This window comes from Phycodurus eques, chromosome 3 (genome assembly GCF_024500275.1).
Source record: "Phycodurus eques isolate BA_2022a chromosome 3, UOR_Pequ_1.1, whole genome shotgun sequence".
NCBI lineage: Eukaryota > Metazoa > Chordata > Actinopteri > Syngnathiformes > Syngnathidae > Phycodurus > Phycodurus eques.
The window spans coordinates 6,703,218-6,728,894 of NC_084527.1; the positions used below are offsets into that span (position 1 = coordinate 6,703,218).

The 25,677-nt window shown below is 41.1% G+C and overlaps 2 protein-coding genes across 5 annotated transcripts; one reads left to right on the top strand and one right to left on the bottom strand.

The window, feature by feature from the left end:
• Positions 1 to 1,531: 1,531 nt before the first annotated feature.
• On the bottom strand, positions 1,532 to 10,021 carry rmi1 (RMI1, RecQ mediated genome instability 1, homolog (S. cerevisiae)). Of its 2 annotated transcripts, none has more exons than XM_061671840.1 (9): positions 9,356 to 10,021; positions 8,141 to 8,328; positions 7,201 to 7,311; positions 6,442 to 6,591; positions 6,300 to 6,370; positions 6,091 to 6,214; positions 3,917 to 4,007; positions 3,616 to 3,838; positions 1,532 to 3,078 (listed from the first exon to the last, which is right to left on the bottom strand). In XM_061671840.1, exons 2-9 carry the CDS (start codon positions 8,294 to 8,296, stop codon positions 2,220 to 2,222), a joined length of 1,785 nt encoding a protein of 594 aa, XP_061527824.1. In that variant the 5' UTR covers positions 8,297 to 8,328; positions 9,356 to 10,021; the 3' UTR covers positions 1,532 to 2,219. The 2 variants fall into 2 exon arrangements, with proteins under 2 accessions (XP_061527824.1, XP_061527823.1); XM_061671839.1 differs by having other exon boundaries at positions 1,532 to 3,081.
• Positions 9,530 to 24,869, top strand: hnrnpk (heterogeneous nuclear ribonucleoprotein K). 3 transcript variants are annotated; one of them, XM_061671841.1, is made up of 16 exons: positions 9,530 to 9,591; positions 11,124 to 11,281; positions 13,277 to 13,374; positions 13,536 to 13,592; positions 14,283 to 14,326; positions 15,685 to 15,757; positions 15,839 to 15,952; positions 17,300 to 17,428; positions 18,356 to 18,675; positions 18,959 to 19,006; positions 20,864 to 20,903; positions 21,547 to 21,562; positions 21,804 to 21,836; positions 22,280 to 22,338; positions 22,670 to 22,839; positions 24,221 to 24,869. In XM_061671841.1, exons 2-16 carry the CDS (start codon positions 11,227 to 11,229, stop codon positions 24,249 to 24,251), a joined length of 1,287 nt encoding a protein of 428 aa, XP_061527825.1. In that variant the 5' UTR covers positions 9,530 to 9,591; positions 11,124 to 11,226; the 3' UTR covers positions 24,252 to 24,869. The 3 variants fall into 3 exon arrangements, with proteins under 3 accessions (XP_061527825.1, XP_061527826.1, XP_061527827.1); XM_061671842.1 differs by having other exon boundaries at positions 23,948 to 24,257; XM_061671843.1 differs by having other exon boundaries at positions 9,548 to 9,591; positions 11,219 to 11,281.
• The last annotated feature ends 808 nt before the right edge of the window (positions 24,870 to 25,677 follow it).

Genomic DNA, 25,677 nt, shown 5'->3' on the forward strand with positions numbered 1-25,677 from the left:
ATTATCACAGCAATACGATTTAATTCTTAAATAAATCTCTATAACATTAATATTTTTCTTGTCCAGCATTGCCTTTGTTACGTTGTTATGCTGAATTACGACAATTCTTGTAAAATTTGCATTTTTCATAGTTCGATTTACAGATTTTCTCATAAGAATTCTTGTACATGTATGACATTACATACATATTTAAATTTTATTCTAACAAAATTGCACCTTTTTTAAATTTCTTTTTATCTCATATTTTGATTTGTCTCAAAATTGCATCTTTCCTTTTTAAATGACTACTCCTCTTTCAACTTTATTCCAATAAAATGAAAAAAAATAATATTGGTAAGTTATTCTTGAAATATATATATTTTTAACTCTAAATTGTATATTTTCACTTTGTTCTCATTCAATTGCAGCCTTTTTCTTAATATTGTGACCTTTCAAGACATACTTTCGCACAATTTAGTTGCAAAAATTATGAATTTATGCTCGTAAAATTACACCTTTTTACTTTAGATTTTATTCTTGTAATATTTCTACTTTATTCCCGTGAAAAGAAAATATTGTGACATTATGATAGTATAATTCTGTGATTTTTCCTTGTAGAATTTCACCTTTTCTTGTACCTTATGACTTTATTATTAGAAATTGTGAACTTAATTTTCACTTGTGACCAAATATTTGTCTTTACCAACCAATACAAAAAAAAGTTTGCAAATTTTATTTTCTTAAGGCAATCTTAAGAAAAATCAAGTTTTTGAAAATATGAGCTGTCATCAAATGGTTGCGGTGTTACTTGATGGTTAAAGAAAAAAAAAAAAACATAATGGCGTAAACGGAATAATAAAAGTGGCTTTTTCAAATACACAGGTCAAAGGTTTGGCGACACTCAATTTACTGTATTTTGTATACTGTATTCCATTGTTTTTTTTCCCCATGCATGGTAGTATTGAAGAAAATATGGAATATTTTAGCACTATTTTTACATTCTTTGTCTTATTTGTGTAGGGCACAACACCACACCATTGAGTTCAACAACAACAAAAAGTGTTATAAATGTTAAATCATCAGTATTTAAAAAGTAATTATTTGCATTCTTAATGTGCTCTACTGATTGGTCATGCGGCTAGTTAATGGGTTGTAATTTTCATTACATCTCATGTATTGGATGGCTTTCATTGGATCGTGCATGCGTACCAAATGAAATGTCCAGTGAGTGTATTGTACCTTCAACTATTGTCAATTGTTCCACCAAATACATTTCATCCACTATCCATTCCGATAAAAACTCAGTGGACCATTGCATCATTGACCAAAGCTTAATTTGAATTCCTTATATCGTGGCATGATCAGTCGGTTGTAAAGCAGCCACAAGCTCCTGTGAAATGGCTGATAAGAAACAAATGATTGTGTGTCGTACACATTATTTTGATTTCTGCCTCCTGCTTTCATTTCTATCGTTTACTTTCTGTGGTGCAGTTCCCAAAAGGCAGCATTTAATCAAACCTTAAAAACGTTTCACTTATCTCGAGGACTTAATGGAAGTTTATTAGAAAAAAAGTTACATTTACAGAACACCAACCACCTTTCAAACAATTGTATAGTTAAAATTAACAAATCGTCAACAACAGTTTGTGTCACGCATACGAACTCATTAGGACAAAAACACAGAGGACCTCGGTAATGATGAGAAATAATAAAAAATCATGACCACTTCCTCATTTTCCTTTCCTCATATTTGCTCCCCCGGGGGCGACTTTATTGAAGACCTGCGTTGCCCTTGGATATTCAATTATTTCCCCAGCGAGACGTAATGGATGTAATGAATGAATGCAAAGGCGGCAATTCATTACAGCAATTTGAATATAAACTCAGGTCCTCTGCCGCACTCTTCTCGTTACAGTTAAAAATACGCCCTACAATTCAGCATTTAGTAGACATTTGACGTTTTAATGCGCACAGCATAATGAAGGACATTGCATGCAAGGAAATAGTTGTGTGAATAAATGAATGAAATCCCTCTCTAATGACAGCATGTTATATTCGCGTGCAGCAGATGGGATGCATTGCGACATGGATTCACACGTTGTCTCCTCCAGATCGGAAGCAGAAGGGCAGCTTGATCGTAGTCATTTCCCCAAAAGGAAAAAAAAAAGCACCTAGGTCTCATTAAAAGAACTGTGCTCATGTTAAATGTCTATGTTCTCATTACCACCCTGCTCCCATTCTCATTTCCTGTCTCTCACTCTCTGCTCCAGCTCGCGGCAGACCCCCTCGGTGACAGGCTCGGCCTGGGTCACCACCGCTCCCCCGCCCCCGATGCCCACCTCCACAGTTATGAGGCAGCACATGTCCACGAGTTCCTCCTGACAACGCCTCATGCCGGCATCCAGCTGGGACCTGCGGGCCGGGTCACGCCTCATCGCTCCCTTCTCGGCCACTGTGAAGCCCAGCAGGCCCGTCAGGACCCGGTCGGACAGCTCGGCGTCCAGGTAGCCGCTCCCGTCCGACAGTGTGGCGCGGATTCGCCACAGGCCGTCGCTAGCATTTAGTTTTCCCAAGAGTGTGACGATGAAGGCTTTGATTGTTATGCTAGTGGGTGTGGAGATCTCGTCCAACAGGCACAAGTACGTAAACGGGGGTGAGGTTAGGGTGATGTCACCCTCTGGGTCCGTTTTTGCTCCTGCAGTAATTGAGACGTGACTCTCCATATGAAGTACACTTTCTTTCCTAACTATTTCATTCCCATGTAACTGGCCGGACTCTGCATCTTGTGCTCTCCCCCCATAGGATTCAATGCCCGCGGCTGAAAAGTCCATGTCCTCCATGACGTCACCTCCGTCCTGGTCCACGGAAGGTTCATGCGGAGGAGCTGAGCGAAAGGAGTATTGAGGGCCTTCCTCCATATTGTCCAACATGAGGTACACAAAATCCTCATCCGGAAAGTCGTCATTGTCGTCACCATGCCACGCCGGGCCTTGCCGGGAAGGCGAAGGTTCGACGACATCGGACTCCTCTGGCTCGTTATTGCAGCGACCGTTTGGGAATGAATTGAATCCGCTCACGTTGGAGGGCATAGAGGCTTCACTTCTAGAAGACAAGGTCATAAATGATCTAAAAAGCTGAATTTACACTGCATGACTAAGTGCCCAATTACCAGTTAAATGCATCTTCAAGTGTTGATATCACGGTGTTTACATTTGACACCACCCACATGTCCACAACACCGAGGTAAATAATAATTAAAGCTGCCAGCAGCAATGAACGGCCCCGGGCACCCCATTTTGAATGGCGAATCTTCGAAATTATTATTTGACACCATGCTCCACCTATATTAGGTGGCATAGGAATAGGCACAGCAACAGAGGAATTAAAGTGTTCGCCTGACATACAGTATTAGTCCAAGTAAGATAGTTCCAATGTCCCAACAGTCTAAAATGCAGCAATAAAATGTTATTTGTCTTGAAGCAGCCCGTTTCTTGCCTGATGTGTAATGTCTTTGCTCAAAACCAGAGCAATAAATGGTGACACACAAGCTTAAATCTAAAATGTCATGCCGATTAAGACCGAGATGAGGAGGTTCCGCGACAAAATGTCAAGACATCACATTGACAAACTGCCCACCTGCTGGATGAGGCACTCAGGCTCCTGACATTGAAGGTTCTGGAGAACTGAGTGGAAAACTGGCTGAGCGTCCTGTAGCCGCTGTCTTGAACGGGTCTAACCGGAAGCCTCTCCACCACCTCCACCTCCTCCTGCTGCTGCAGTTCCTCCTGGCCCTCCAGACCAGCCAGTAGTTCTAGATCATCTAGCTCTATGTCCTGCCCTCCCTGGTTTGTGGGATCATCTTGAGCAGTTTTGGTAGTGTGAATGACTTTGGTAGCACATAATCGAGTTGAAACAAGTTGCCATGGAGCTTCTATACCTTGGTGTGATGGTGGAGCTTCTCCCCTGACTTCCTCCTCCTGCTGCTGCTGCTCTTCGGGAAGTCCCAGGACACGACATAGAATCCTTCCCTGTCAGAACAGCGCAGGTATCGCGTTTTTTCATTTGTTTTGGATGCGTTTACCTCATCAGCAGTCTGGTAGGACAAACTATGATGGCATTCAGTAGAACGCTGACCTCCACTAAGGCCAGAAAACAGATGATATTGTTCCCCTCCAGTCCTGTAAGTACGCATTATAAAATAAGCGCTAACTGCTGGTTAAAATAGGTGTGGGTCAACACCCCACTTGGCCCCAATTCAATCAGACTGTAATACCAAAGGGTCAAAATACCCAAATACCTTAATATACTAACATTTTATGGATCTAGTGGGTCAATGCCTCCAATGTATATGACTATTTATATATCTACAGTGGGTACGGAAAGTTTTCAGACCCCCTTAAATTTTTCACTCTTTGTTATATTGCAGCCACTTGTTAAAATAATTTAAGTTATTTTTTTTCCTCATTAATGTACACACAGCACCCCACATTGACAGAAAAAAAAAATCATAATTGTTGAAATTTTTGCTGATTTATTAAAAAAGAAAAACTGAAATATCACACAGCCATAAGTATTCGGATCCTTTGCTGTGACACTCATATTTAACTCGGGTGCTGTCCATTTCTTCTGATCATCCTTAAGATGGTTCTACACCGTCATTGGAGTCCAGCTGTGTTTGATTATACTGATTGGACTTGATTAGGAAAGCCACACACCTGTCTATATAAGACCTTACAGCTCACAGTGCACGGCAGAGCAAATGAGAATCATGAGATCAAAGGAACTGCCTGAAGAGCTCAGAGAGAGAATTGTGGCAAGGCACAGATCTGGCCAAGGTTACAACAAACTTTCTGCTGCACTTACGGATTTCAAAAGTAGTTATCCCTCAATTTGTTGTTTAATGGTAATAATATGATTTGGTGATTAAACATTTATATGGTGTCACTGTTCTAACAGTCCTCTGAGGGAACTCATAACTACAATGCGGCCCGAGACAAAAATTTGTTTGACACCCCTGTTCTAGAAAGTCAACCATCACTGCAGCCCTCACCAGTCGGGGCTCGACCGAAGCCTCTTCTCAGTGCAAGACACATGAAAGCCTGCATGGAGTTTGCTAAAAAACACCTGAAGGACTCCAAGATGGTGAGAAATAAGATTCTATGGTCTGATGAGACCAAGATAGAAATTGTTGGCCTTAATTCTAAGTGACGTGTGGAGAAAATGGTAGATGATCCCCAAATCCTGGTGTGAAAAACTTGTTGCATCATTCCCAAAAAGACTCATGGCTGTATTCGCTCAAAAGGGTGCTTCTACTAAATACTTGCAAAGGCTCTGAATACTTATGGCTGTGTGATATTTCAGTTTTTCTTTTTTAATAGATCTGCAAAAATTTCAAAAGTTCCTTTTTTTCCCTGTCAATATGGGGTGCTGTGTGTACATTGTGGAAAAAAATTACTTAAATGATTTTAGCAAATGGCTCCAATATAAGTATAAAAAAATTGAGAGGGTCTGAATACTTTCCGTACCCACTGTGTACTGTATAGCTATCGTTTGTGCGATTTTTACCACTATTTCATTTTTCAGTGTGCTTGGGTTCTCTGAAAAGTGCTTGAAAAAAACATTTTATTATTAACATTATTATCATTATTATTGTTAGTTCTTATGATTGTTACTTGGCCCCAACACGGAGATTAACACAGCTTAATTAAGGTTGAAATACCACAGTTCTATTAGCTGGATCTGGTGGGTCAACGCCTCACTCAAGGCAAGTGGACTGTAATTGCAAAAGGTAAAAACATAACAGCTTTGTATTTGGATCACCACCCCGATTGACCCCAATACAAGCGGACTGGAAGAGCAAAAGTAAAAAACCAGAGCTTCATCTGGTGGGTCAAACCGCCACTTGGCCCCAACGCAAGCTGCAGGTAACAACAAAAGTTTAAAATAACACACCTTGGTCAAAGCCCAACGTGCTCCCAATGCAAGAAGACCATAACAGCTTATGATTAAAATACTGCTAACTAACATCTCAAGGTTATAATACCACAGCTCCACCTGATTACTTTTTAAAGTTAAAAACTACCTCTAAGGTTCCAATTTGAGACAATCAACCTGGTTGTTGTTCTCGGCCAAGTCTTCCACTTCCCCGCCCAGGACCTTCACATTGCCTGGTCCCAAAAGAAGCATCCCGAGTTTGCAGATCATCTGCCCTTGCAGCTGAAGCTTCACGCCAGGTCTGGAAGTCAAAAACACGAACCATCATTTGTGTTTCTTCCTTGTCTTACGTGACAGTTAGCATGCAAATATGTGTGGTCCTTCACCTAAGAGCAGTGCTCAGCGCAGGTATCGGCTGATACTCCATTGCCTCCAGGCTCTGGACGCCATCAGTCACCTGCGACAAAGATGATTCTCATAACAATCAAACAATTAAAAGGCCATCTAGATCATATATTGTGCACTAACCTGCAGCAGGAGCATACGTGTGGGTCTGGCCTCCCACGACCTCTGATTGCTCTGTGTGACAGCCGAAACGTTGTCATTGGCGCAGTCGGTGCCTCTCCATTGCTGCAGCTGACCGTACGCGGGCTGACTGATGTCCAGTAATGAGTCAACCTACAACAGAGAGGGAATGCTCCAGCACAGCACAGCACACCACAGCACAGCACACTGCCTTTTCCATGCTGCCTTTATTTTTGCCTACTGAGTGAAACAATAATGCCCTCAAAAATAGTGACATCTAAGACCGCCACCTGCGACCAAATAGACGCTACATGCAAAAATACAGTTTTAATACAGTGGATCCTCTATGATCAAACACAATCCATTCATTTGTTTGCATTCAGAAACCATATTTCCCATAGGAAATGATGGAAATAGAAATTAACCTTTATTAACTGTACAGACAATATTTAAGTAACATGTTAAAATTTAAAATGGGAAAAATATTAAAGCCCAAGAACAATAAATCATTCTTTATTGACAAAGGCATAATGAAAAATTGGTCTCTAAAGATTTGTGGTAAAATTCCAAAATGTATGATTTTACAGTAGATGTGTTCCACTGGATTGTAAATTGAATCTGTGCACAACTTTATGTTTCGCTATGTGCTGGTGTTTCTTGCAAATTTAATTCTTACTTGCCTAATTAAAATTAATGTCCTCCCTTCTTTGTCTGATGAAGTTACGTGTACGTTAAAAAATAAGTGACCACAATAGTCCGTACCTGTACACAGAATGTACCGCTGAGCTGAGTCTTGTGGGCTTGAGCAAGTCCTTCAGGGAGAACCGGGTAGTCCAAGTTCTTCAAGTCAGTCAAGAGCCACTGGTCAAGCGCCTAATGTAATAAGGAATGGATTTTTTTCCCCTTTTTATTATTTTTTTTTATTGAAACGTGGTTGTAAATGCAGTATTTATCGAACAGTCATTTAATTTGAAAACCTTTGAAACCTACAGTACATTGAACATGACTTAAGTAGCAATGTAAGTCAAGTTGACAAGATACTGTAGATTACATTTTAAGGATACTGTTGCTTTATTACTCAATAGCTAGAGAAAAAAAAGTCTAATCTGAAAATACACATACAAGCTATTTAGTCATTTTTTGCTAGGTTGTTTTGCTCATGCAGGACATGTTTTCAGTTCAGTCTCAACAAAGTGGTTGGAATTTAGCTTGCAGCAAAGCTATGTCCAATTATTTTTAATTTCTGAGTACAAGCAATATCCAAGTGAATAAAAGAGAAGTTTTTATGCTTTTTGTTGTTGTTGTGACAAATACCAAAGCTGTAGTTACATAAAATTGAGTGTAAAAAAAATATTTTTTATGTTTGTACTTAAGGACATTTCAGAGTTTATACTTTTTTTTAGCACTACTTTTACTATTATTTAAGTAAATTAGTTCAATCAGTACTTCTACTTTTACCAAGCATGTAAAGCATATGACACCATGCATGGTCATGGAATTAAAATGCTCATTTGGTTATTGATGTGTTTTCCCTGTACAAATCACACACGCACACAAAAAGATTAAAGAAAACATGGTGCAGAGAAGCAGTAAAGGATAAAAAAATTTTGAATAACTATCCCATATTGCAAGAAAAGCTACATGGAAAATGTACATCTGCAGTATTGCTTTTTAATTGTCAGTACAGTAAGTTCCTACCTACCTGTTGGTTAATTTGCTGCTGCGACAGTCTGTCTGCACCTCCTGCCTCTTCCTGAAGCCACTCCACACAGGCCTCCAGCCAAGCGAAAGGCACCCGGACATGCCAGGTGCACTGCAGCCAGGCTTGGGTCACCGGGACCACAGCCTGAGGAGCCATCCTCTGTCTTCTATTGTCACTGACCTACCACACTGTAAAATGAATTATTATTATCTGTCAGCGAAAGGATGGAAGTAACATGTTTACGTGACAAAAAAGGAACAAGGCAGCATATACTGAACACTCTAAAGTGTCTCATTAATGTAAATATGAGCATGGATAGTTGTTTGTCCAAATGTGCCCTCAGGTTGACTGGCAAACAGTTCAGTGTGTGCCACCCCTCTCGGCCAACTGTCAAATGCTACTGGGGCAGGATCCAGCTCCCACGCGGTGGTATGGAAAATTGACAGATGGATGTGACATAAACAATGTCCATTCGAAAATCCAAGTTCTGTAGTACTTTCAAGACATCAGGAGAACCTGCACATATGTTTTGTGCCGGATACCAGATGGTCCATGCTCGGGTGTCCAGAGTATAAATCTGTTTGCTGCTTCTTCTTGGGGGCGATGAAAGTGGCCAGCGGTCTCTCACTTTTGAAGTGACTTTGGAAATATCTCTGTAAAGTTCATTGTTTAGTACTTTGTCTCTCCAGCTAATATCCAGGGCGGCTCTGTATAATCTGCTGTAACACCCATCCAGACTTCTTTGTTTTTTCAAGGTCCATGTTTCTGGATCATAGAGAAGTACTGGCTCAAACAATGTTTGAAAGATGTTAGTCTTCATTTGTCTACGTTATTCAGCTTTCCAGAGCTTCTGTAGTTTAATGGTAGCTATCCAGACGTGTCCCTTTCTGACATGTATGCCCAAGCACCCGAGTATTTCAAGTCTTGGAGGTTGTCATTCGTGGTGCATATTAGGAAAGCAGATGTTGTGTAGCTCATACACTTGGTTTTTATTTAAGTTCATCTGTAGCCCAATATTTGCTGCCAGAATTTCCAAAGCCAAGAGAAGTTCCTGTGGACCTTCTCTTGGCTTTGGAAACATTCATTCACCCACTCTACATTCAATATAATTAACGCCACGTTGACAACAAACAAATTAACATAAACAACAACAACAACGAGCATAAAACAGACGCTTCAACACGTTGGCCATAGGTGAAAGTAAAAATAACATACCTCGAGAGTCCAGACTAGACAAAAAAACTAATTTTGCAAATCAAACGACTTCCGGTAGACGAGGGTGTTGAAACGCCCATAATCATGATTGATCGCAAGAAGAGCCAATCAGACGTTCGCTTAAGGGCGCCTTTTGACTCGCGCTCCGCCAATCGGCTCGCGCGTTCTGTTGCTTGCTTTCTTTTCCGTAGCGAAGGAAGAGGGAGCCGCAGCGAAGAGTCTCATCGCGCGTTTGGGTTTGTACGCTAATTTGTTCGTTTTAGTGACACATTTGGATCACAAAATACCAAGGAATCGTCCATACGCCGTTATAAACCTTGTTGTTGAGCGGATTGCGCCCCCGGCGTCACCTTTTCTCAGTTCGCAAACATGGCCCGCGCCACTCCTGTTCAACTGATTTTCTAGCAAGATGGCGGTATTAGCTTCTGGTAGCTAAACGGCTATCGTCAAGTGCTCTGATGTGTACCCCTAAATGCCCGCAATTTGTCGAAGAAGACGCCCGGGGGTTTGCTGAAGTGTCGTGGTTTCTTGTCCACGGAGCAATTAATGCAATTATAACTGGCGCGACTGGTATTTAATTGTAATGTAACAGAGGCGTTCTCGACAAAGCGCGTAGCTAACGTACGCGCTTCCGAGCTAGCCTGCTCGCGTATCCTCCTTCCACTCACGAACTGTCGTCAGCGCAGTCGTAGCTTTCGCTTAGTTGTTAACTCTTTCGTCAACATTTGCGCCCGAATCAATATATCAGCAACAGACTCCAAACTGTTTTTTTAATCCATATTTTTGTTTGCCTTTCTTTAATTGTATATATTTTACTGGACAAGTCGACGTGTTTTAAAAGTCCATAGTTGGTAGCTCCTCGATCATTCCACACAGCTCCAGTCGCACCACGAGTTCAGTGGTACCTTGATTTACAACTTTAACTCGTTCGTAACAGGTTGCTCATAAATTACATTTCTCCTTTAATATTTGTTTAAATTCCATTAATCTGTTCCAATCGCCCTTGAAATCACAATTTATTGTTGCTTGTTTTAAGAAAAATGGCACTATAGCCTCTTGTATAGGGATGGACCAATTATCAGTCGGGCAGGTTATTGGTACCGGTATTTGGCATTTTGATGCATATTGGCGTCAGCCTTTTTTAAAAAAAATTATATATTTTTTTAGAATCCTAGGGCCAATAGGAGAGCAATTTAAAACTTAGTGAATTTAAGGGAACTGTTTATTTATTAACATTTTCAGTTGAGATGCTGATGACCCTCGGAACTTCCTGCACTTTTTAATTTTTGTTTTAAAACAAAGAGTAGTAAAATATTAACATTTCAGTTTTATAGATATTTTTGCAAACTTTATTTAGGTGTGAATGTGAGTGCTAATGGTTTGTTTATATGTGCCCTGCGATTGGCTGGCGACCAGTTCACGGCGTACCACGCCTCTCGCCCGAAGATAACTGGGATTGGCTCCAGCACGCCTAGTGAGGATAAGTGGTACAGAAAATGTATGGATTATTTACTGCTGAAAATTTTTATTTTTATTTTTTATTTGTAGACAAAAGGCAAAAATGTCTAAGATTGCAAATCTAAATAGTTCTTGAGTAAACATATGCTTAAACGCATTTAAACAAAGTTCAGTGTTGGAGTTTATATTATTCCAAATTTGGAAATTTCGAAATGCATTGCTCAGTGACCAACCCGTATTTCCAAGCAAACATGTTAAATTAACAGTTACTCCTCCCCCTCACCACCACACGTTTACATTCTGTTGACAGAGTACCACAGCCAAGCAGAGCCTGTTTTCTTGTCCCTCCCTGTTGTCACCTGTTTTCCGGACCGGTGTCCCCAATCCTTGTTTTTTCACGCTCAGAGAGTATCATGGACATAAAAGACGACCAGCAAGACGATTCTTCATTCAGCACAGAGACAAATGGTAATAATTGTGCGCTTTAAAAAAAAAAAAAAATAATAATAATTATGCAGTAACAATACCATGAATTCTCCCTATTTGTGGGGGTTAGAGACAAAACCCTGAAATATTTTGAGCAATGGACACCCCCACCCCCCCAAACTTTTTCATAATTGTTTAAACTCTGAATATACCTCAAACTATGATTCTAAAACACTATAATACCCTTTCAAACTCATTTTACAACATTACCGGAACGCACCAGTAGAGCTGGGCAACATGGACACATTGTTGTATCCGAATAATAGGGCTGGGCGGTATGGGTGAAAAATGTATCGCGACATAAGTATATCAGTTATATCACAATTATTTTATTTGTTTTTACCTATTTAAAATAAGGACCCGGAAAGAAAATGCTAAATGTTGAATAAATCGCCCCTGTGCATGTTACTCAACAGGTTTGGAAAATTATCCCTAAAGCTTTTTCTATCAAACTTACTTTCTATTGCTATTGATCATGTGTCTATCGCGATTTATATTGATTTGTCGCCCTAGCCGATAACAATATATTCTGATATATTTTTTCTTAAAATTACATGAAATTAATGGCAACTTTCTGTTATCTTTTCTCCATTTAATTATTAAAATGCATTTTATATGGATCACACAATTACATTAATAAAAGATTCAAATATAAAACACAAATATCGAGTTGCCAAATAAATAGCATCCAAAATCTGATGGTACAGCCACATTTCAAGGAATGCAGTAAAGTGCATAGAACTAATTATAACACAGTACTTCAAGGCACATTAAAGTTTGCTTACCATCTATCCAATAAAAGTATTTCTCAGAGAAGGAAAGAAATTACAGGATTCACAGAGTTATATCGTACGATAGAGGTTTTATTTGGTATCTACGATGTATATCATTACATGCGCAGCTCTAACCGGAAGTGCTTCGGATGCCGGCATGTATGCAGGCCCCGAAGCCTTGAACAATAAGTTAGTACTTTCTTATTAGCCATTTTCATTACATTTCTGACTCAGTAATACATAGATATATTTTAAATGCGCCTATCGCGGTTAACTCTTTAGTTGGGCACTTTTTTTACCTTGTTTAGCAGCTAGTAGTTACCAGCTGATCAAGGGTTAACTTCCACCACTGCCAAAAGCGAGTCTGTCCTTTCTGTTCATCAACCTGAACAACTTACCACTCCCATTTTCTCTGGTGTAAACCCCACATGGCTGTCAAGCTGGTTAACTGTCACACAAGGGTTTAATGAAATGAATCAAAAATTTTATGTCAAACACTAAAATGTCAAAAGTACACAAGCATTCTGGAAGCTAGGCAGTTGGTGGCTCGTGTGAAAACCAAATGTAGCAGTCGGCATTGTTACTCAGTGCCCTTTTGTTAAATTGCACAAATGGATCAACTCAAATGCTCGACACAAGCAAAGAATGATTGAAAGCAAAGTCTTTTTGTTGACATTAATTGCTCGATACCAGCTCTGGTTGAGTCTTATCACGAGGAACAAAAATGGGAAGTAGAAACCAACTAAAAATAAAACCAGAAACAACACTTCTGGTCAGTCATCCACGTGACTATCTCCAACTATCATGACACTGAAACAATCGCTGGACAAAAGTACTTGGACACCACTGCAGACTTTATTCCTTTAAATGACTGTGTACTTCAGTGTAATCTCTTTTGACTTATCACATTCTGCTTCCTCTCATGTGTTTAAAAAAAAAAAAAAATCTGTCTTTAAAATAAATCCTTTATTGCTGGCTGAAATGAGGTCTTTGTAGTTGTGCTGACAGCTTGTGTGATATGCAGATGCCACGCACAGGGACAGTCCAATGTCCGAAGTTTGTATGCCATTTGAGGTCTATCTTGGTCGACCTCCAAAACCGGAAAGCTTTAAAGCGTTTGGTTTCTGAGGTTCCACTGTATTTATTTTTAAGCGGTGTAAACGTTAGCTGGCTTCACGTTGTCTGTTTATCTCCTTTGTGGCAGGTAAGCGCCCCGCCGAGGATGGAGATCAGCAGAAATCATTCAAGCGTTCCAGGAGCTCGGATGAGATGATTGAGCTCCGCATCCTCCTGCAGAGCAAAGTAAACGAGCCATCCTTTTAATTTTTTCTTTTAATGTTCCAAGTTGTATATGTGCTGATATGCCACCTTAATTTGGGATATTTGTGTGCCTTTCTTCCTCTCTGTTCCGCTATCTGTGTAATGTGTATTTATTTTTTTCCAACTTCTCTTTTTACTGATAGAATGCAGGAGCTGTAATCGGGAAGGGTGGCAAAAACATCAAAGCACTGCGTTCAGACGTGAGTACATGTGAAAGTTTTGTTCCGCTTTGTGTTCCCCCCCATTTCCACAGCCTCTTTAAACCTCCTCCTCTAATGGGCAATGGGGTTTTTCTTTGATAGCAATGTCCCTGGGTAACTCTTTTGGCTTAAGTTGACCATGTTAACCTAGTTTAAGGTAGACGAGTCCTACTGTAAGTGTTTCTATCTGAATGAGGAAGTTCAAAGAAGAGCGAAGTGTGGCGTTCAGGTAACCTGGCCAAGTCTTCTTCTTATTTCATTAAGTCATTGCCTCCAGTTTGCCCTCCCCCTCCCACTCCCCTCTCCCACTGTCTTCTGGTCTGTTCCCCCAAACGTTGAACTCTTCATGTTCTTAATATGCCATGACCTCTCTTTTCCAATGTCAACCTTCTCTCCTCCTCTCTGCCAAGCCAATCTCTGAGAGAATTCAACACACATGATCAGTGTAGAGCCTGTATATTAAAACTGTTTCCCCTCTCCCCTCTCCCTTGTTTATTATTTTGCTGTTGACTTTTTTGCCCACTTCCTCCTCTGTTGCCCATGTTCTGGACGGCCCCTCCTGCGCCCGCCCACCTGACACCCCGGTTGGCCCTGCCCATAATCGCGCCCCGTTCCCTAAACGGGCGCCTTACTCGAATGACATCCGCGCTCGAATGGCCCCGGCCCCCCTGCCCATGCCACCACGCCCAGTACAATGCCAGTGTGTCAGTCCCAGACAGCAGTGGGCCCGAGCGGTATGTCCCTAAGCTCCTCCCTCTCACTGCCTGACTACAGGTCAAACAGACAAGAGAAGATCAGTCATAGTCATCCTGCCTCTTTCTCAGCTCACTGTATTTGATAACCTACTTGTATTCACTGTATTGTAGCCACAGTAAAAAAAAAAAAAAAAAAAAAAAAAAAGCCTAAATGTCCGATGCTGTCCTTTTACATGCCTTTTTTTAGTCACATCAATTGTTGTCAAGGGTTTTCAGTCTATTACTGGTCTTTTTCCTCAATCTTGTTAGAATCTCCTTTTTTTTGCCATCCAAATTGCTTTTTTTTTTTTTCATTGATTATTTTTCCTATCTTCACCCTCTTTTAAATTGAGTTTTATGGGTGCTTTTTTTGTTAGTTTGTTAGCGCCATCAATGTTCAGCTGTCTTTTACGCCGACCCATTCTTTCCTTCTTTCATTTGTAAAACAAGCCTTAGATGGCCACCCATTCCCTGGTACAGTGCTTTGTGTGTGTGTGTGTGTGTGTGTGTGTGTGTGTCTTGCTCACCCGCCGTTTGCTTCATCTCGGTGTAGCCATTAATTGCTGCTATGGTTTGAATGTACAGGATGCCGCTGACACAATCCTGCTCATATCTGCATCATTTGGTTGCATTCTATAGCTTCTCCCATTATCCTATTGGCACAGACTACAGTAGTGGAAATTTTAAATTGGCCTCAAATACTCGCCCTCATTTTTTTACTAGCTGTTTAATTTTTGGGCTCAGTGGATGCAGACGTCAAACTTTCTGTTCAAGACAATGAGATCATGTGGTTACCTGGTCTTTAACAGCTTGTTTGATGTTGATAGTCAAATTCTTAGAACTGTAGTGAGCATCCACCCCAGATTTATGCTTAAAAATTCTCTTTAGCATTCATTGGTGCCTTTTTTTTTTTTTTTCTTTTTTTTTTCCTCCCCACCAGCCAGATTGTCCCCAGATTTCACTCTCCCAGTCTTGCCCCTCCAGTGGTCACTGATTGCTGTCATTTTCTTTTGGTTTTCCTTTTTTTTGTCTCTCTCCTTTTTTTCTTTTTTTCTTTTTTTATCTGATCTGGACCAAAGACCAAAAAAAAAAAAGTCTCCTTGTTGAGTTTTGTAACTTTTTGACAGCTACAGCGTGGCGTTATCACTGCTCTACCATCTAAAGTTAATAGAATAATGGACTTAACAGTTGAATAATTTTGATTAGGTTGAATACATGGACTTGTTGTTTTTCTTGTGAAATTCTTTGATCTAATATGCTTTTCCCCATGCCTCCCTTCCTTTCGGGATGCCTCATGGGCTCCTGACACCCCCACCCTGTTTTGCCACTGCCTTTTCATTGGCATATGTAACATAAAGCATCCTGTGCATCTGCGCTGACATAGAGACCATCGGTGAGATCCTGCTCAAGATCATCCCCACCCTGGAGGAGGTAAGGACCCGACAGGTTTGCTGCCTCTCACACTGAACTGGGTAGATGAGCTCTATTAACATGTTAACACATACTCTGCAGTACCAGCAGTACAATGGCCTGGATTTTGAGTGTGATCTGCGTCTCCTGATCCACCAGAGCCTGGCTGGCTCCATCATTGGAGTGAAGGGAGCCAAGATCAAGGAGCTCAGAGAGGTGTTTATTTATTTATTTTTATTATTATTATTATTTTTTTAATAACGTGTAATGAAACATCCATCCATCCATTTTCTGAGCCGCTTCTCCTCACTAGGGTCGTGGGTGTGCTGGAGCCTATCCCTGCTATCATCGGGCAGGAGGGGGGGGTACACCCTGAACTGTTTGCCAACAAATTGCAGGGCACATACAAACAAACAACCATTCGCACTCACATTCGCACCTATGGGCAATTTAGAGTCTCCAATTCATGCATGTTTTGGGGATGTGGGAGGAAACCGGAGTGCCTGGAGAAAACCCACGCAGGCACGGGGCGAACATGCAAACTCCACACATGCTCTAACCAGTCGCCACCGTGCCGCCTGTAATGAAACAATGAAATGTTTCTCCTTAAATTATTGGCAGCACTTAACATTTGGATTTGAGTAAATCCTCTTCACACTTAGCAACTATAGAATGTACATGCTTTTACAACAGTTGTCATGCATTTCTCTGCCTTCCAACTTATTTGCATGAATTGTTTGAACACCCCAGAATATGATTTACTTTAATTTTCTGTACCTCATTTCTTCAAATACTGCCCTCCCCTCTAATAGCCGTTGCACAGCAGAGACTTCTCATTTTTCCTACAGGGGTAAAAATGTAATACAGGTGTCGCCCTAGACATTATCACAATGCACACCGCCTGCAAAACAGACATGAAATATCTAAAGTTGAGGGTAGACTGTTGTATTTAGTCTCAAGTCTGCATTTCCAAAATTAGGGTTTTAGTTATTCAAGATTACAACACAAGATCCTTAAATCTATCTAATCAAATGTCTTAAAATGCCACGTACACTGTAAACAAGACTGCAAACAAAGTTAAACATGGATTGCAATATCTTCAGATAATATGCATTAAGAAATGTACCTACTCGCAAGCTGCAATCGCTGCAAAAAGATTTTGTGCTTGGACACTAATGTATCAAAAACATTATCGCCCGCTTCTGGTGGTCGTATTTATTTGATGAGGGGTTTTAAATTTGACCTGACCTTTGAAAAATGTGAAATGTCTTTGTTAAATGTGCAGATATCCTGTATTTATTATATAATGTTGTTTTAAAGACATTTAATATGAAAATACTTGAGCACAAGAACGCCTACCCTGATGAATTTCATACCCATAATAGATGCCTGGTACTCTCAGCAGATGAGTAAATAAAGGCACATGGCACCAAAGATTAATTGAACTATATATGTAAATACTGTATTTGTATGAACACGGCGATCCTTGTTTTGGATCTTGAAACATGATGTAATCCTTTCTCAGGATTGTAAACATGTCCTCCTGTGTCCATTTTTCCCCAGAACACAAAGACCAGTATCAAGCTGTATCAGGATTGTTGTCCTCAGTCGACGGACCGTGTTGTGCTGGTTGGCGGTAAAATAGAGCGCGTGGTCGAGTGTGTCAAGACCATGCTGGAGGTCATTGCTGTCGTAAGTGAGAGAGAGAGAGAGAGAGAGAAATGTGTTAAGCAGCCTTTTCTACACACGATAAAAAATGTCAGGTGACTAAGTTCCTCACATCCCTTTTGTTGCTGTATTTGACTTTTTTAACAAATGTAATTTTTAAGTTTGTCCATCCTAGAAGGTGTATGTGTCATACTACCTGTTAGTGCATGTTGTTTTACGTTATATACTATAGGTGTAAATTTATAGTCCGTGCATATTTGTTTCAAACATTTAACTTAAGGCTGGATTTACATTATATGATACAAGTGTCACATGTTTTTGTCACACAATTGGGATACAAGTCCATGGTAGTGTAAATGGGGGAGTTGGAATGTGATCTCTTCGGATCACAGTCAGGCCTCTTTCAAATGTGGATACCAATCCGATTCGTATTCAATATATGCCAATACGATTCCTCTGTCAAGTCCGGAAATCTGAGCTTCATGTCGTCATAATACACTGATTGATGTATACACACACTAGTCTGCCAGAACAACACAAATAAATGCATTAAAAAACAACCAGTGTAACTCTGAACACCAGCGAGAGCAGAGACTATTAAATATGCTGTCATTCATGAAACAAATGGTTGCCGATAGTGGCCACTGATGTGGAGTTTACCCTCATTTAAATCAATGGCAATTTAAAATTTGGGTGATGTGTTGATTAGTTGTCGCTGTCTGGTGTTGATACTTGTGAAGTTACGTGTGGACAACTTGCGCATCTGCACATGAGGGTTGTTTGTGTTCCATCAGTGTAAACAGTCATATCAGTTATGTATTACTAGAAATGTACATTAGAGTCAAAAAATGCATATGTATTAAATAAGAATTGGGCACTTGTACCGGCAGTGTAAATCCAGCTTTAAATGAGTAGGAGCACATGATCCCATAGATTCGTTTCTTTTCGCAGGCTCCCATTAAGGGCCGCTCACAGCCATACGATCCCAATTTCTACGATGAAACCTATGAATACGGAGGCTTCACGATGGCATTCGAGGAGAGGGGCAGCAGCAGCCGCCGGCTATTGAGCAGCTACCCCATACGAGGAAGCAGGCCAAGCGCAGGCGACCGTGGCTATGATCGAATTTCCTCCAGTAGGTCGTCGCGGGGACCGCTGCCCCCCTCTCGGAGAGATTACGACGACATTAGCCCCCGGCGGGGTCCTCCCCCGCACCACCAGAGTAGGAACCGTGGTCACACTATGTCCATGGGTCGCTCACACAGAGGCGGGTAAGACATTCATTTCGTCCCTCTTATCACGCTTTAAATTTAAATTAAATGTACACGCGTGTTGTTTGCTTGACTATTTTAATTCCTATAGTGCACACACTCTTTACATTGTCACTTTCATTGGATAAATGGTGTCCAGTTTTTTGAATGAAATTCAGTGCTGTGCAACGTACACAAGGATGTATTATATTAGTATTTGTCCATTTCATGAAGTGTATGTTTTCATGCCAGGGTGTCTCAGTGTTTGTCCCTTTTTTTTTTTTCATCTCCATCTTTTCCACAGAGATGATCGTTACTATGACTCATACCGTGGCTCAGATGAAAGGTCAAAGTAAGTTTTTTTTGTTTTTGTTTTTTGTTTATTTTTTATTTTTTTTGGTTTCCTGTCTCCCCTGGTGCTGCTCTAATTTGTCCCCATTAGTCCTTTATTTGTTAGTCTCAATATTTAATTCCTCATCCCAATTCCCCTTTTTCCAATAATGGTATTCTAAGTGCTGAATGAAAAGTAGTATGCTCTCCATTTGTGCTAATGATCCTTTTTTAACACGTGGTGGTGTGGATGATTGTCAGATGCTAATATGAGACTGCTTACAGGGGGTCTGTGGTTTACAACGGGTCTTGACACAAGGGGTTTTTGAGGTTACGAGCTGCGCACAATGAGCTAACTAGTTTGGGCAGTGGCTGAGGAATATATGGTTACGCAGCACAAGGTTTTTCATGCAATTATTTTATATTTATTGACTGGAAAATAATTACTGCAGCTATGACTTTCCACTATGCGATAGTGTTCCAACTTGCGTACAAATTCATGTTACCGTTGCAGCAATGGAACTACATTGTAAACCGACTCCCTGTATTTGACTAAACTGTCTCCATCATAAAACCATTACCATTTTATTTACCATTATTGCTGACAAATAAAAGCAGACGTTAACTGCTGTAATATGAACAGGTTAGAAACGCAACACTTTTTAAAAGTAAAGACCCAAATTTATAATGTAAAGCGTTAAAAAAAAACACTGTCGTTAGATCACAAATGACATTGTGTGGCAGGCTATTGCGAGAATCTAACTCGGTACTCCTTGGCAAAATGCACAAACGGATGGACACACATGCACGTTACCAGTCTTTGTTCACAAAAGGTTGCTCAATTCCGACTGGGTCCAATGGTAAATGGAAACCAGTAATTGCACTTAACAAACACTTATGCTAGCTGGACAAAAGTACTGTAAGTTTTCTTGTATAATGCACATTTTCTTTTCCTTAAAAATGATTAGAAATGGAGGGTGTGTATTATACATAGGTAGAAGGAAAATGAAAAATTGTCACATTGTATACATGAATACTGTTACCTACCCCCAGGTTGTCAAAAAAGTGTACTTTCATTCCAATATGTAATGTCTAATGTTACAAATGTAGGTATAATACGGTAACATCATTTTCGCTGCTCACTGAGAATCATGACGCCACCATTGGTAGTGACCCTGCTGGTCAGCCTCGTGCTTGCCCCCGGCCCTTCCCCGGGCCACTGACTTAGGCGGTCGACTGGCGAGGTGTCAAGAATACTGGTAAATTGTTTATTGCTATGTGTTTATTATGCATGTATTTATTTGAAATAAACTAATAAAATACGCGTAATACTTAATTTTTTGAGCATGGATACTAGCAATTGTGAGGTGCGTATCATTACAGAGACAGAGAATCAGCATGTAATTGGAGTAACTGGAGCGTTTTCTGCTATAAATTAGTCTGTTTACTTCATACCAATCCACCTCGTCGATACAACAAATGATTCTAAACATAAGGAAATCAGAGACCGAAAATCTGATTCCAAACAAATGTCCTCGGCAGTAGAGACAAGGCTAGCAAATAAATGCACATTACAAGGGGTGGGAGCAGCAGCCTTTGGCTCTGATCTTCATCACCACCACCTGTCACTCCTCTCACCATAACACTGTCAGAGCTGTTCCTGTGACTGTGTGGGAAGATGGCTGGGAGGAAATGTGTTTATACTGTAATCTTGATCAGCGTGTGTGTGCAGGTTGACCTGGACCGCAATTTCTTTTCCTCTCTCCTCCCCTTTGGAAGATTTTCAAGCATTTTTTTTCCTAAGCATTTTCTATTTCTTTCCACCCCCACCCACGTTGTTCTCACCCCCCCAACCCTCCTGTGTCTCTTTCATCACCAGTGACAGAAGAGGCAGACCGGATCGCTACAGCGATAGCATGGTTAGTGACCCTCGCTAAGTGCATGCAGCTCGCGGGGTGCCGGCATCCTGAGGCTAGCGCATGCTGCTTACCACTGGTTTGTGACAAGCTGTGATTGTGCATCGTATTCCACTCACGCCAAAGCTTTGTTAGAACCCAACTCTCCCGCTCGTACATACCAGCCGTCCCTCTGAAATTACCGTAATCGCCGCAGCAGGAGGCATCCCATAATAATCAGTTATAATTGCCCTCTTACTGTGTACTTTTTCATGGCCAGCTTGTTTTTCTGTGCAAAGAGAGAGCGAGAGTGGTGGTGACCACAGTTGGTTGCTAGGCGATAACGCTTTGTTGACAGACTCTCTCTCGCCCGCCCGCCCTCTCTGAGAGCTGGCAGGATACTGCCTGCCGTTGCCCGGTAACAGCGTTTTGAATTGCCTGTTGCCCTGACGACAGCAGCCGCTGAATAGCAGTTGAAAATGGGGATTGAGGGGAGGCGGGGGGAGGAGGAGTCTGGCTTATGGATGAAAACTGGGTGGCTTTTAGTTGAGTCTACTCCATTGATGATCTGTGCACATGCCGGCTGCAGCATGCTCTCCTTGTGCGAGATGCATATAGAAATGCGTCCTGTTGCTTAACGCTCTGCTTTTCTGTTTGTTTTTCACAGAGTGGAGGAGGATATGGTAAGTTTTTGATTTTATTATAAGGATGTAGTATAACAGCTTTTTAAATGTCTGTATATTGGCAATTTGGCATCAGTGATTTTGAACAGTCATAGTCCCAGAGAAATGGCATTTTACATGCAGCAAATTCTGATCTTGTATGCAATAGAAAACATTTTGGGATTTTTCTTCATTATATTTGTGCATGCGTGTTTTTATTTGCCCAAAATGTCTTTGAGAATGGCTGCTTTGTGCTGTGCAGACAACAGTTCCTCCTGGGATAACTACCAGTCAAGTGAGTCCCAAGCTTTCATTTTGTTTTTAAATCTTTTTTTCTTTTCCCCCCCTCCATTTTCACTGTTCAGTATGAATGTCCCCTAAACTTGTAATGTAGCAGAGGGACGTCCTGCCAATAATCTGCCTTCGCAAGTAGTATCAGAGTCATAAGAGCGTTACCGTGATTGTGGTGTGAAGTTTGGCGCTCTCATCCCCCGCCCTGTTATACGTCACACCATGAGCAGACCATTGCCCTCCTCTAATTCTCTGTTTGTGAGACGCAGTGTCCCTGTGTGAAAGCGCCTGCTGTTAGGGCAACATCCCGCCTTCCCTGAGCTATGTGTGAAAGGCACAGGCGGATACATGCTGTATTTCTCATAATTACTACCAATTTTTAAAAGAATACAATTTTCCCTCTTTCGTGCTTAGTTTTTGTCCTGCTATTCAATGTTTTGCCGTCAGGTGGACGAGGCTCCTACAATGACCCGGTCATCACCACGCAAGTGACCATCCCTAAAGATGTGAGTAGACTTATACTTATTGAAACCTCACATTAAACAGATGGCTGCAAATTTTGTACAGTATGTCATGGAGTGCTTAGTATTGTGATAACAATACAGATTACATTACACAAATGGAAATTGCCTGCCATATAAGCCCCCATATCAACATGTACTGTATCCCCAAAACACTTAGTTTTAATTAATCTCATTTGTCATATTGTTCCCATATGTGCCTGATTTGTATCTAATTGGAGTTCTGGTCCCTGACTAATATGTTTGTGCACCTGCTTGTTATCCTTTCCTCCTCCTCCCCCCCTCCGCCGCCACATCTTCCCATGGCTCGTGCCAGCTGGCGGGCTCCATCATTGGCAAGGGCGGCCAGCGGATCAAGCAGATCCGGCACGATTCCGGGGCGTCCATCAAGATTGACGAGCCTCTGGAGGGTTCCGAGGACCGCATCATCACTATTGTGGGCACCCAGGATCAGATCCAGAACGCCCAGTACCTTCTACAGAACAGGCAAGTTCTACTCTAACTTCGGTTTGTCTTATTCTCTAGTGCAGGGGTGGGGGAACCTGGAAACAATTATGAAAACAACTAGGATGAGTTTGTGTGAATGCGGTTCCTGCAAATAGCGGAAATTCACTCAAAATGGCAGCTTTGAAACTAAAATGGACGACGTGGCGTTCGTCTTCAGGATTTTTTTTCAATGTCCCCGCCAGACAGTGCTACCGAATTTGGTGTTGAGGTGAGGGGCCTGACTCTTTAAAATATCCATTATCGCCAGGATGCAATACTTTGGTGAGGTTTTAAGTATGTTAAAGGTGCTGGAAGAATATAAATATGCAATTTGAATACAACTGCAAGGAACTGTTCTAAAAAGGGCCCCACACATTTAACCCACAAAAATTCATAGTACAAAAGTCATATTTGTCTGGCTGCATCATATGGGTTCCTATGGCCATCGGTTGACACGCAGAAGAAAAAGGTTCCCTGCTCCTGCTCTAGTGACTGTTCAGCGTATTCAAAAGACCCATGTTAGTGTATATCTTTTTAGCAGACTCACACATGTAATTTAGGCAATTTAAGAGATGGTTGTCAAATGCATTCTTGCTGTATTTCTAGTTTCTCTTGCCTGCTGTCTCTCCACTAACACCCTTCCTTTCTTCCCCATGCAATCTGCAAGTATTTCTAACCTTCCTCTTTCACGAAACGGTTACGGAGAGGCAATTTTGTTTTGTTTGCAATTGGACTTATCAAGTTGCCGTTGATTGGAAAAAGAAAGCAAATACCCAAAAAAGGCAAATTTGCCCCCCCGAAGCCGTTTCAGTGTGAAGCAGGGAGTGGAGTGATTCTTCCCCTGGCCGCTGCTGTGTGGAAGACTAGTGATTTTGTTGTTTTTAGTTAGATCAAGCGACAACAAATCACAGTCTGCCAAATAGCAGGGGGCTCCTCCTCTTCTGTCTCCCTTGGCAACCAGTAGGCACGTATACAACGCACCACTTCCTCCTCTTTGTCGAAGCTAATACAGCTCTACAACCTGCTGCTTGCTGCTGTCTAATTAGCGGTGGTGTTGCCATGGTAACTAACCCTGCCTCCCTTTTTCCTCCCTCTCCACCTCCTTCAGTGTGCTGCACCTGCTTGGACTCAAGGACTAACCACACCCCTCTCCCCCCTCATGTCCCCCCGCCCTCCCCCCCCCAACTTTTTTATTTTTTATTTTTATTTTTTGCCCACTTAATTGTCCTCTGACTCAAACCTCCATCGCTCAGCCCCCCCGACACCCCACCCACGCCCACCCCCCGCCAGCACCGCCGTAGTCTATGCTTTAAAACATGTAAATTCAAAATTATTTTTGACTTGTGAATTGATATTCTTTACATTTTACTCTTTATTTCAGTGTGAAGCAGTTCTCTGGTCAATTGCTGTAGACACCCCCCAGGATTGATTCGAGCAGATTGCCCCCTCCCTTCCCCCTCCCCCATACACACCCCCCTCAGACATTAATCTGGATTGTGGGTACTTTTTTGGGGGGGTAATTTTATTTTTGTATTTTTAATGCAATGTTCAACATTCCTGTGCATCAAAAATGTTCTGCATTGTTTAAAAAAAAAAAAAAAAAAAGTTTGTTCTATAGTTTACCTGCTTACTGTTTCCAAATATACTATAAAATGTCACCTGGCAGATTAAAATAACTTTATTTGTGATGCTTTTGGTTTTTGTGTGTGTAGTGCTGATTTACACATCCATTACTGCTCTGAAACATCCAGAATGTAAGATGACTTGGTCATTTTAATAATTTTGGGATGTGTCAGGACGCATAACAAGACACTGGCTAACTAGTAGAATATTCATAGGTGTTGTCGTGTGATTTAAATTCAGTAGTTTCTATCCAGTCGGAAAGTTGCAACAATGTTTGTTTGTAAATTTTACTGGAAAAATAAAGAAAACCCACATGCCTGTGTTCTCAACTACAGTTGATTTGATGTCCATGCTGTAAAACGTTTTTGTCCAATTGTAAAATGAATAAAGATGCCACTTTTTACTCAGCCTGTCTTTTCTTTTGTCTTCTATAGAAATAGATGAGGCCCGGGGGGCTAATGTGTTTTTCCCCCAGTTGCTTAACTTACAGGTATATTTTTTTTTCAGGGCTTTTCAGTTAATGAAAATAAAAATCTGTATGCTTAAAACGCATACTGTCAAAAATTGTCTTGCTTTGTTTTTTTTGTGGGAGGAGGGGGACTCATGTTCGCTTGAAATAGTGCAATGGTTTGTCCAGTTGCCTCGTACTTTACCTGCTGGGGTTTAACCCCCCCAATTGAATTACGATTCAAAGGGAAGGGGACAAAATTGTTCAATTGTTGTTGCCCCTATGGTAATAAAAGAAAAACGCACAAATTACTGAAAATGTAACCCATGAAAAAAAGACCGCTTTAAATTTGTGGTTCAGGTGATTCATTTTAAATAACACACTAATGAAACTGCTGGACAAAAATGATGGCACCTTTTATAACTTAATATTTTCTTGCACAACCTGAGGAAATCAGTGCAATCAAACAATTTCTGTAACTCAACGAGACTGCTGCGCCTTGTCAACAGGTATTTTGGCTCACTGGATATTGCACCAATTGGCTCAAATTTGAAGAGTGCCTTCTTCAGACAGTGTGTAGCTCATTCCACAGATGTTCAATAGGATCAGATCAGGGTTCAGGTCATTTAAGAATAGTCCAGTTTTTTTGCTCTTAGCCATCCTTGGGTATATTAGCTATGTGTTGGGTCATTATTCTGTTGAAAGACCTGTGATAGAGACCAACCTTTCTGACACTGGGCAACACATTTCTCTCAAAAATTCCCTCA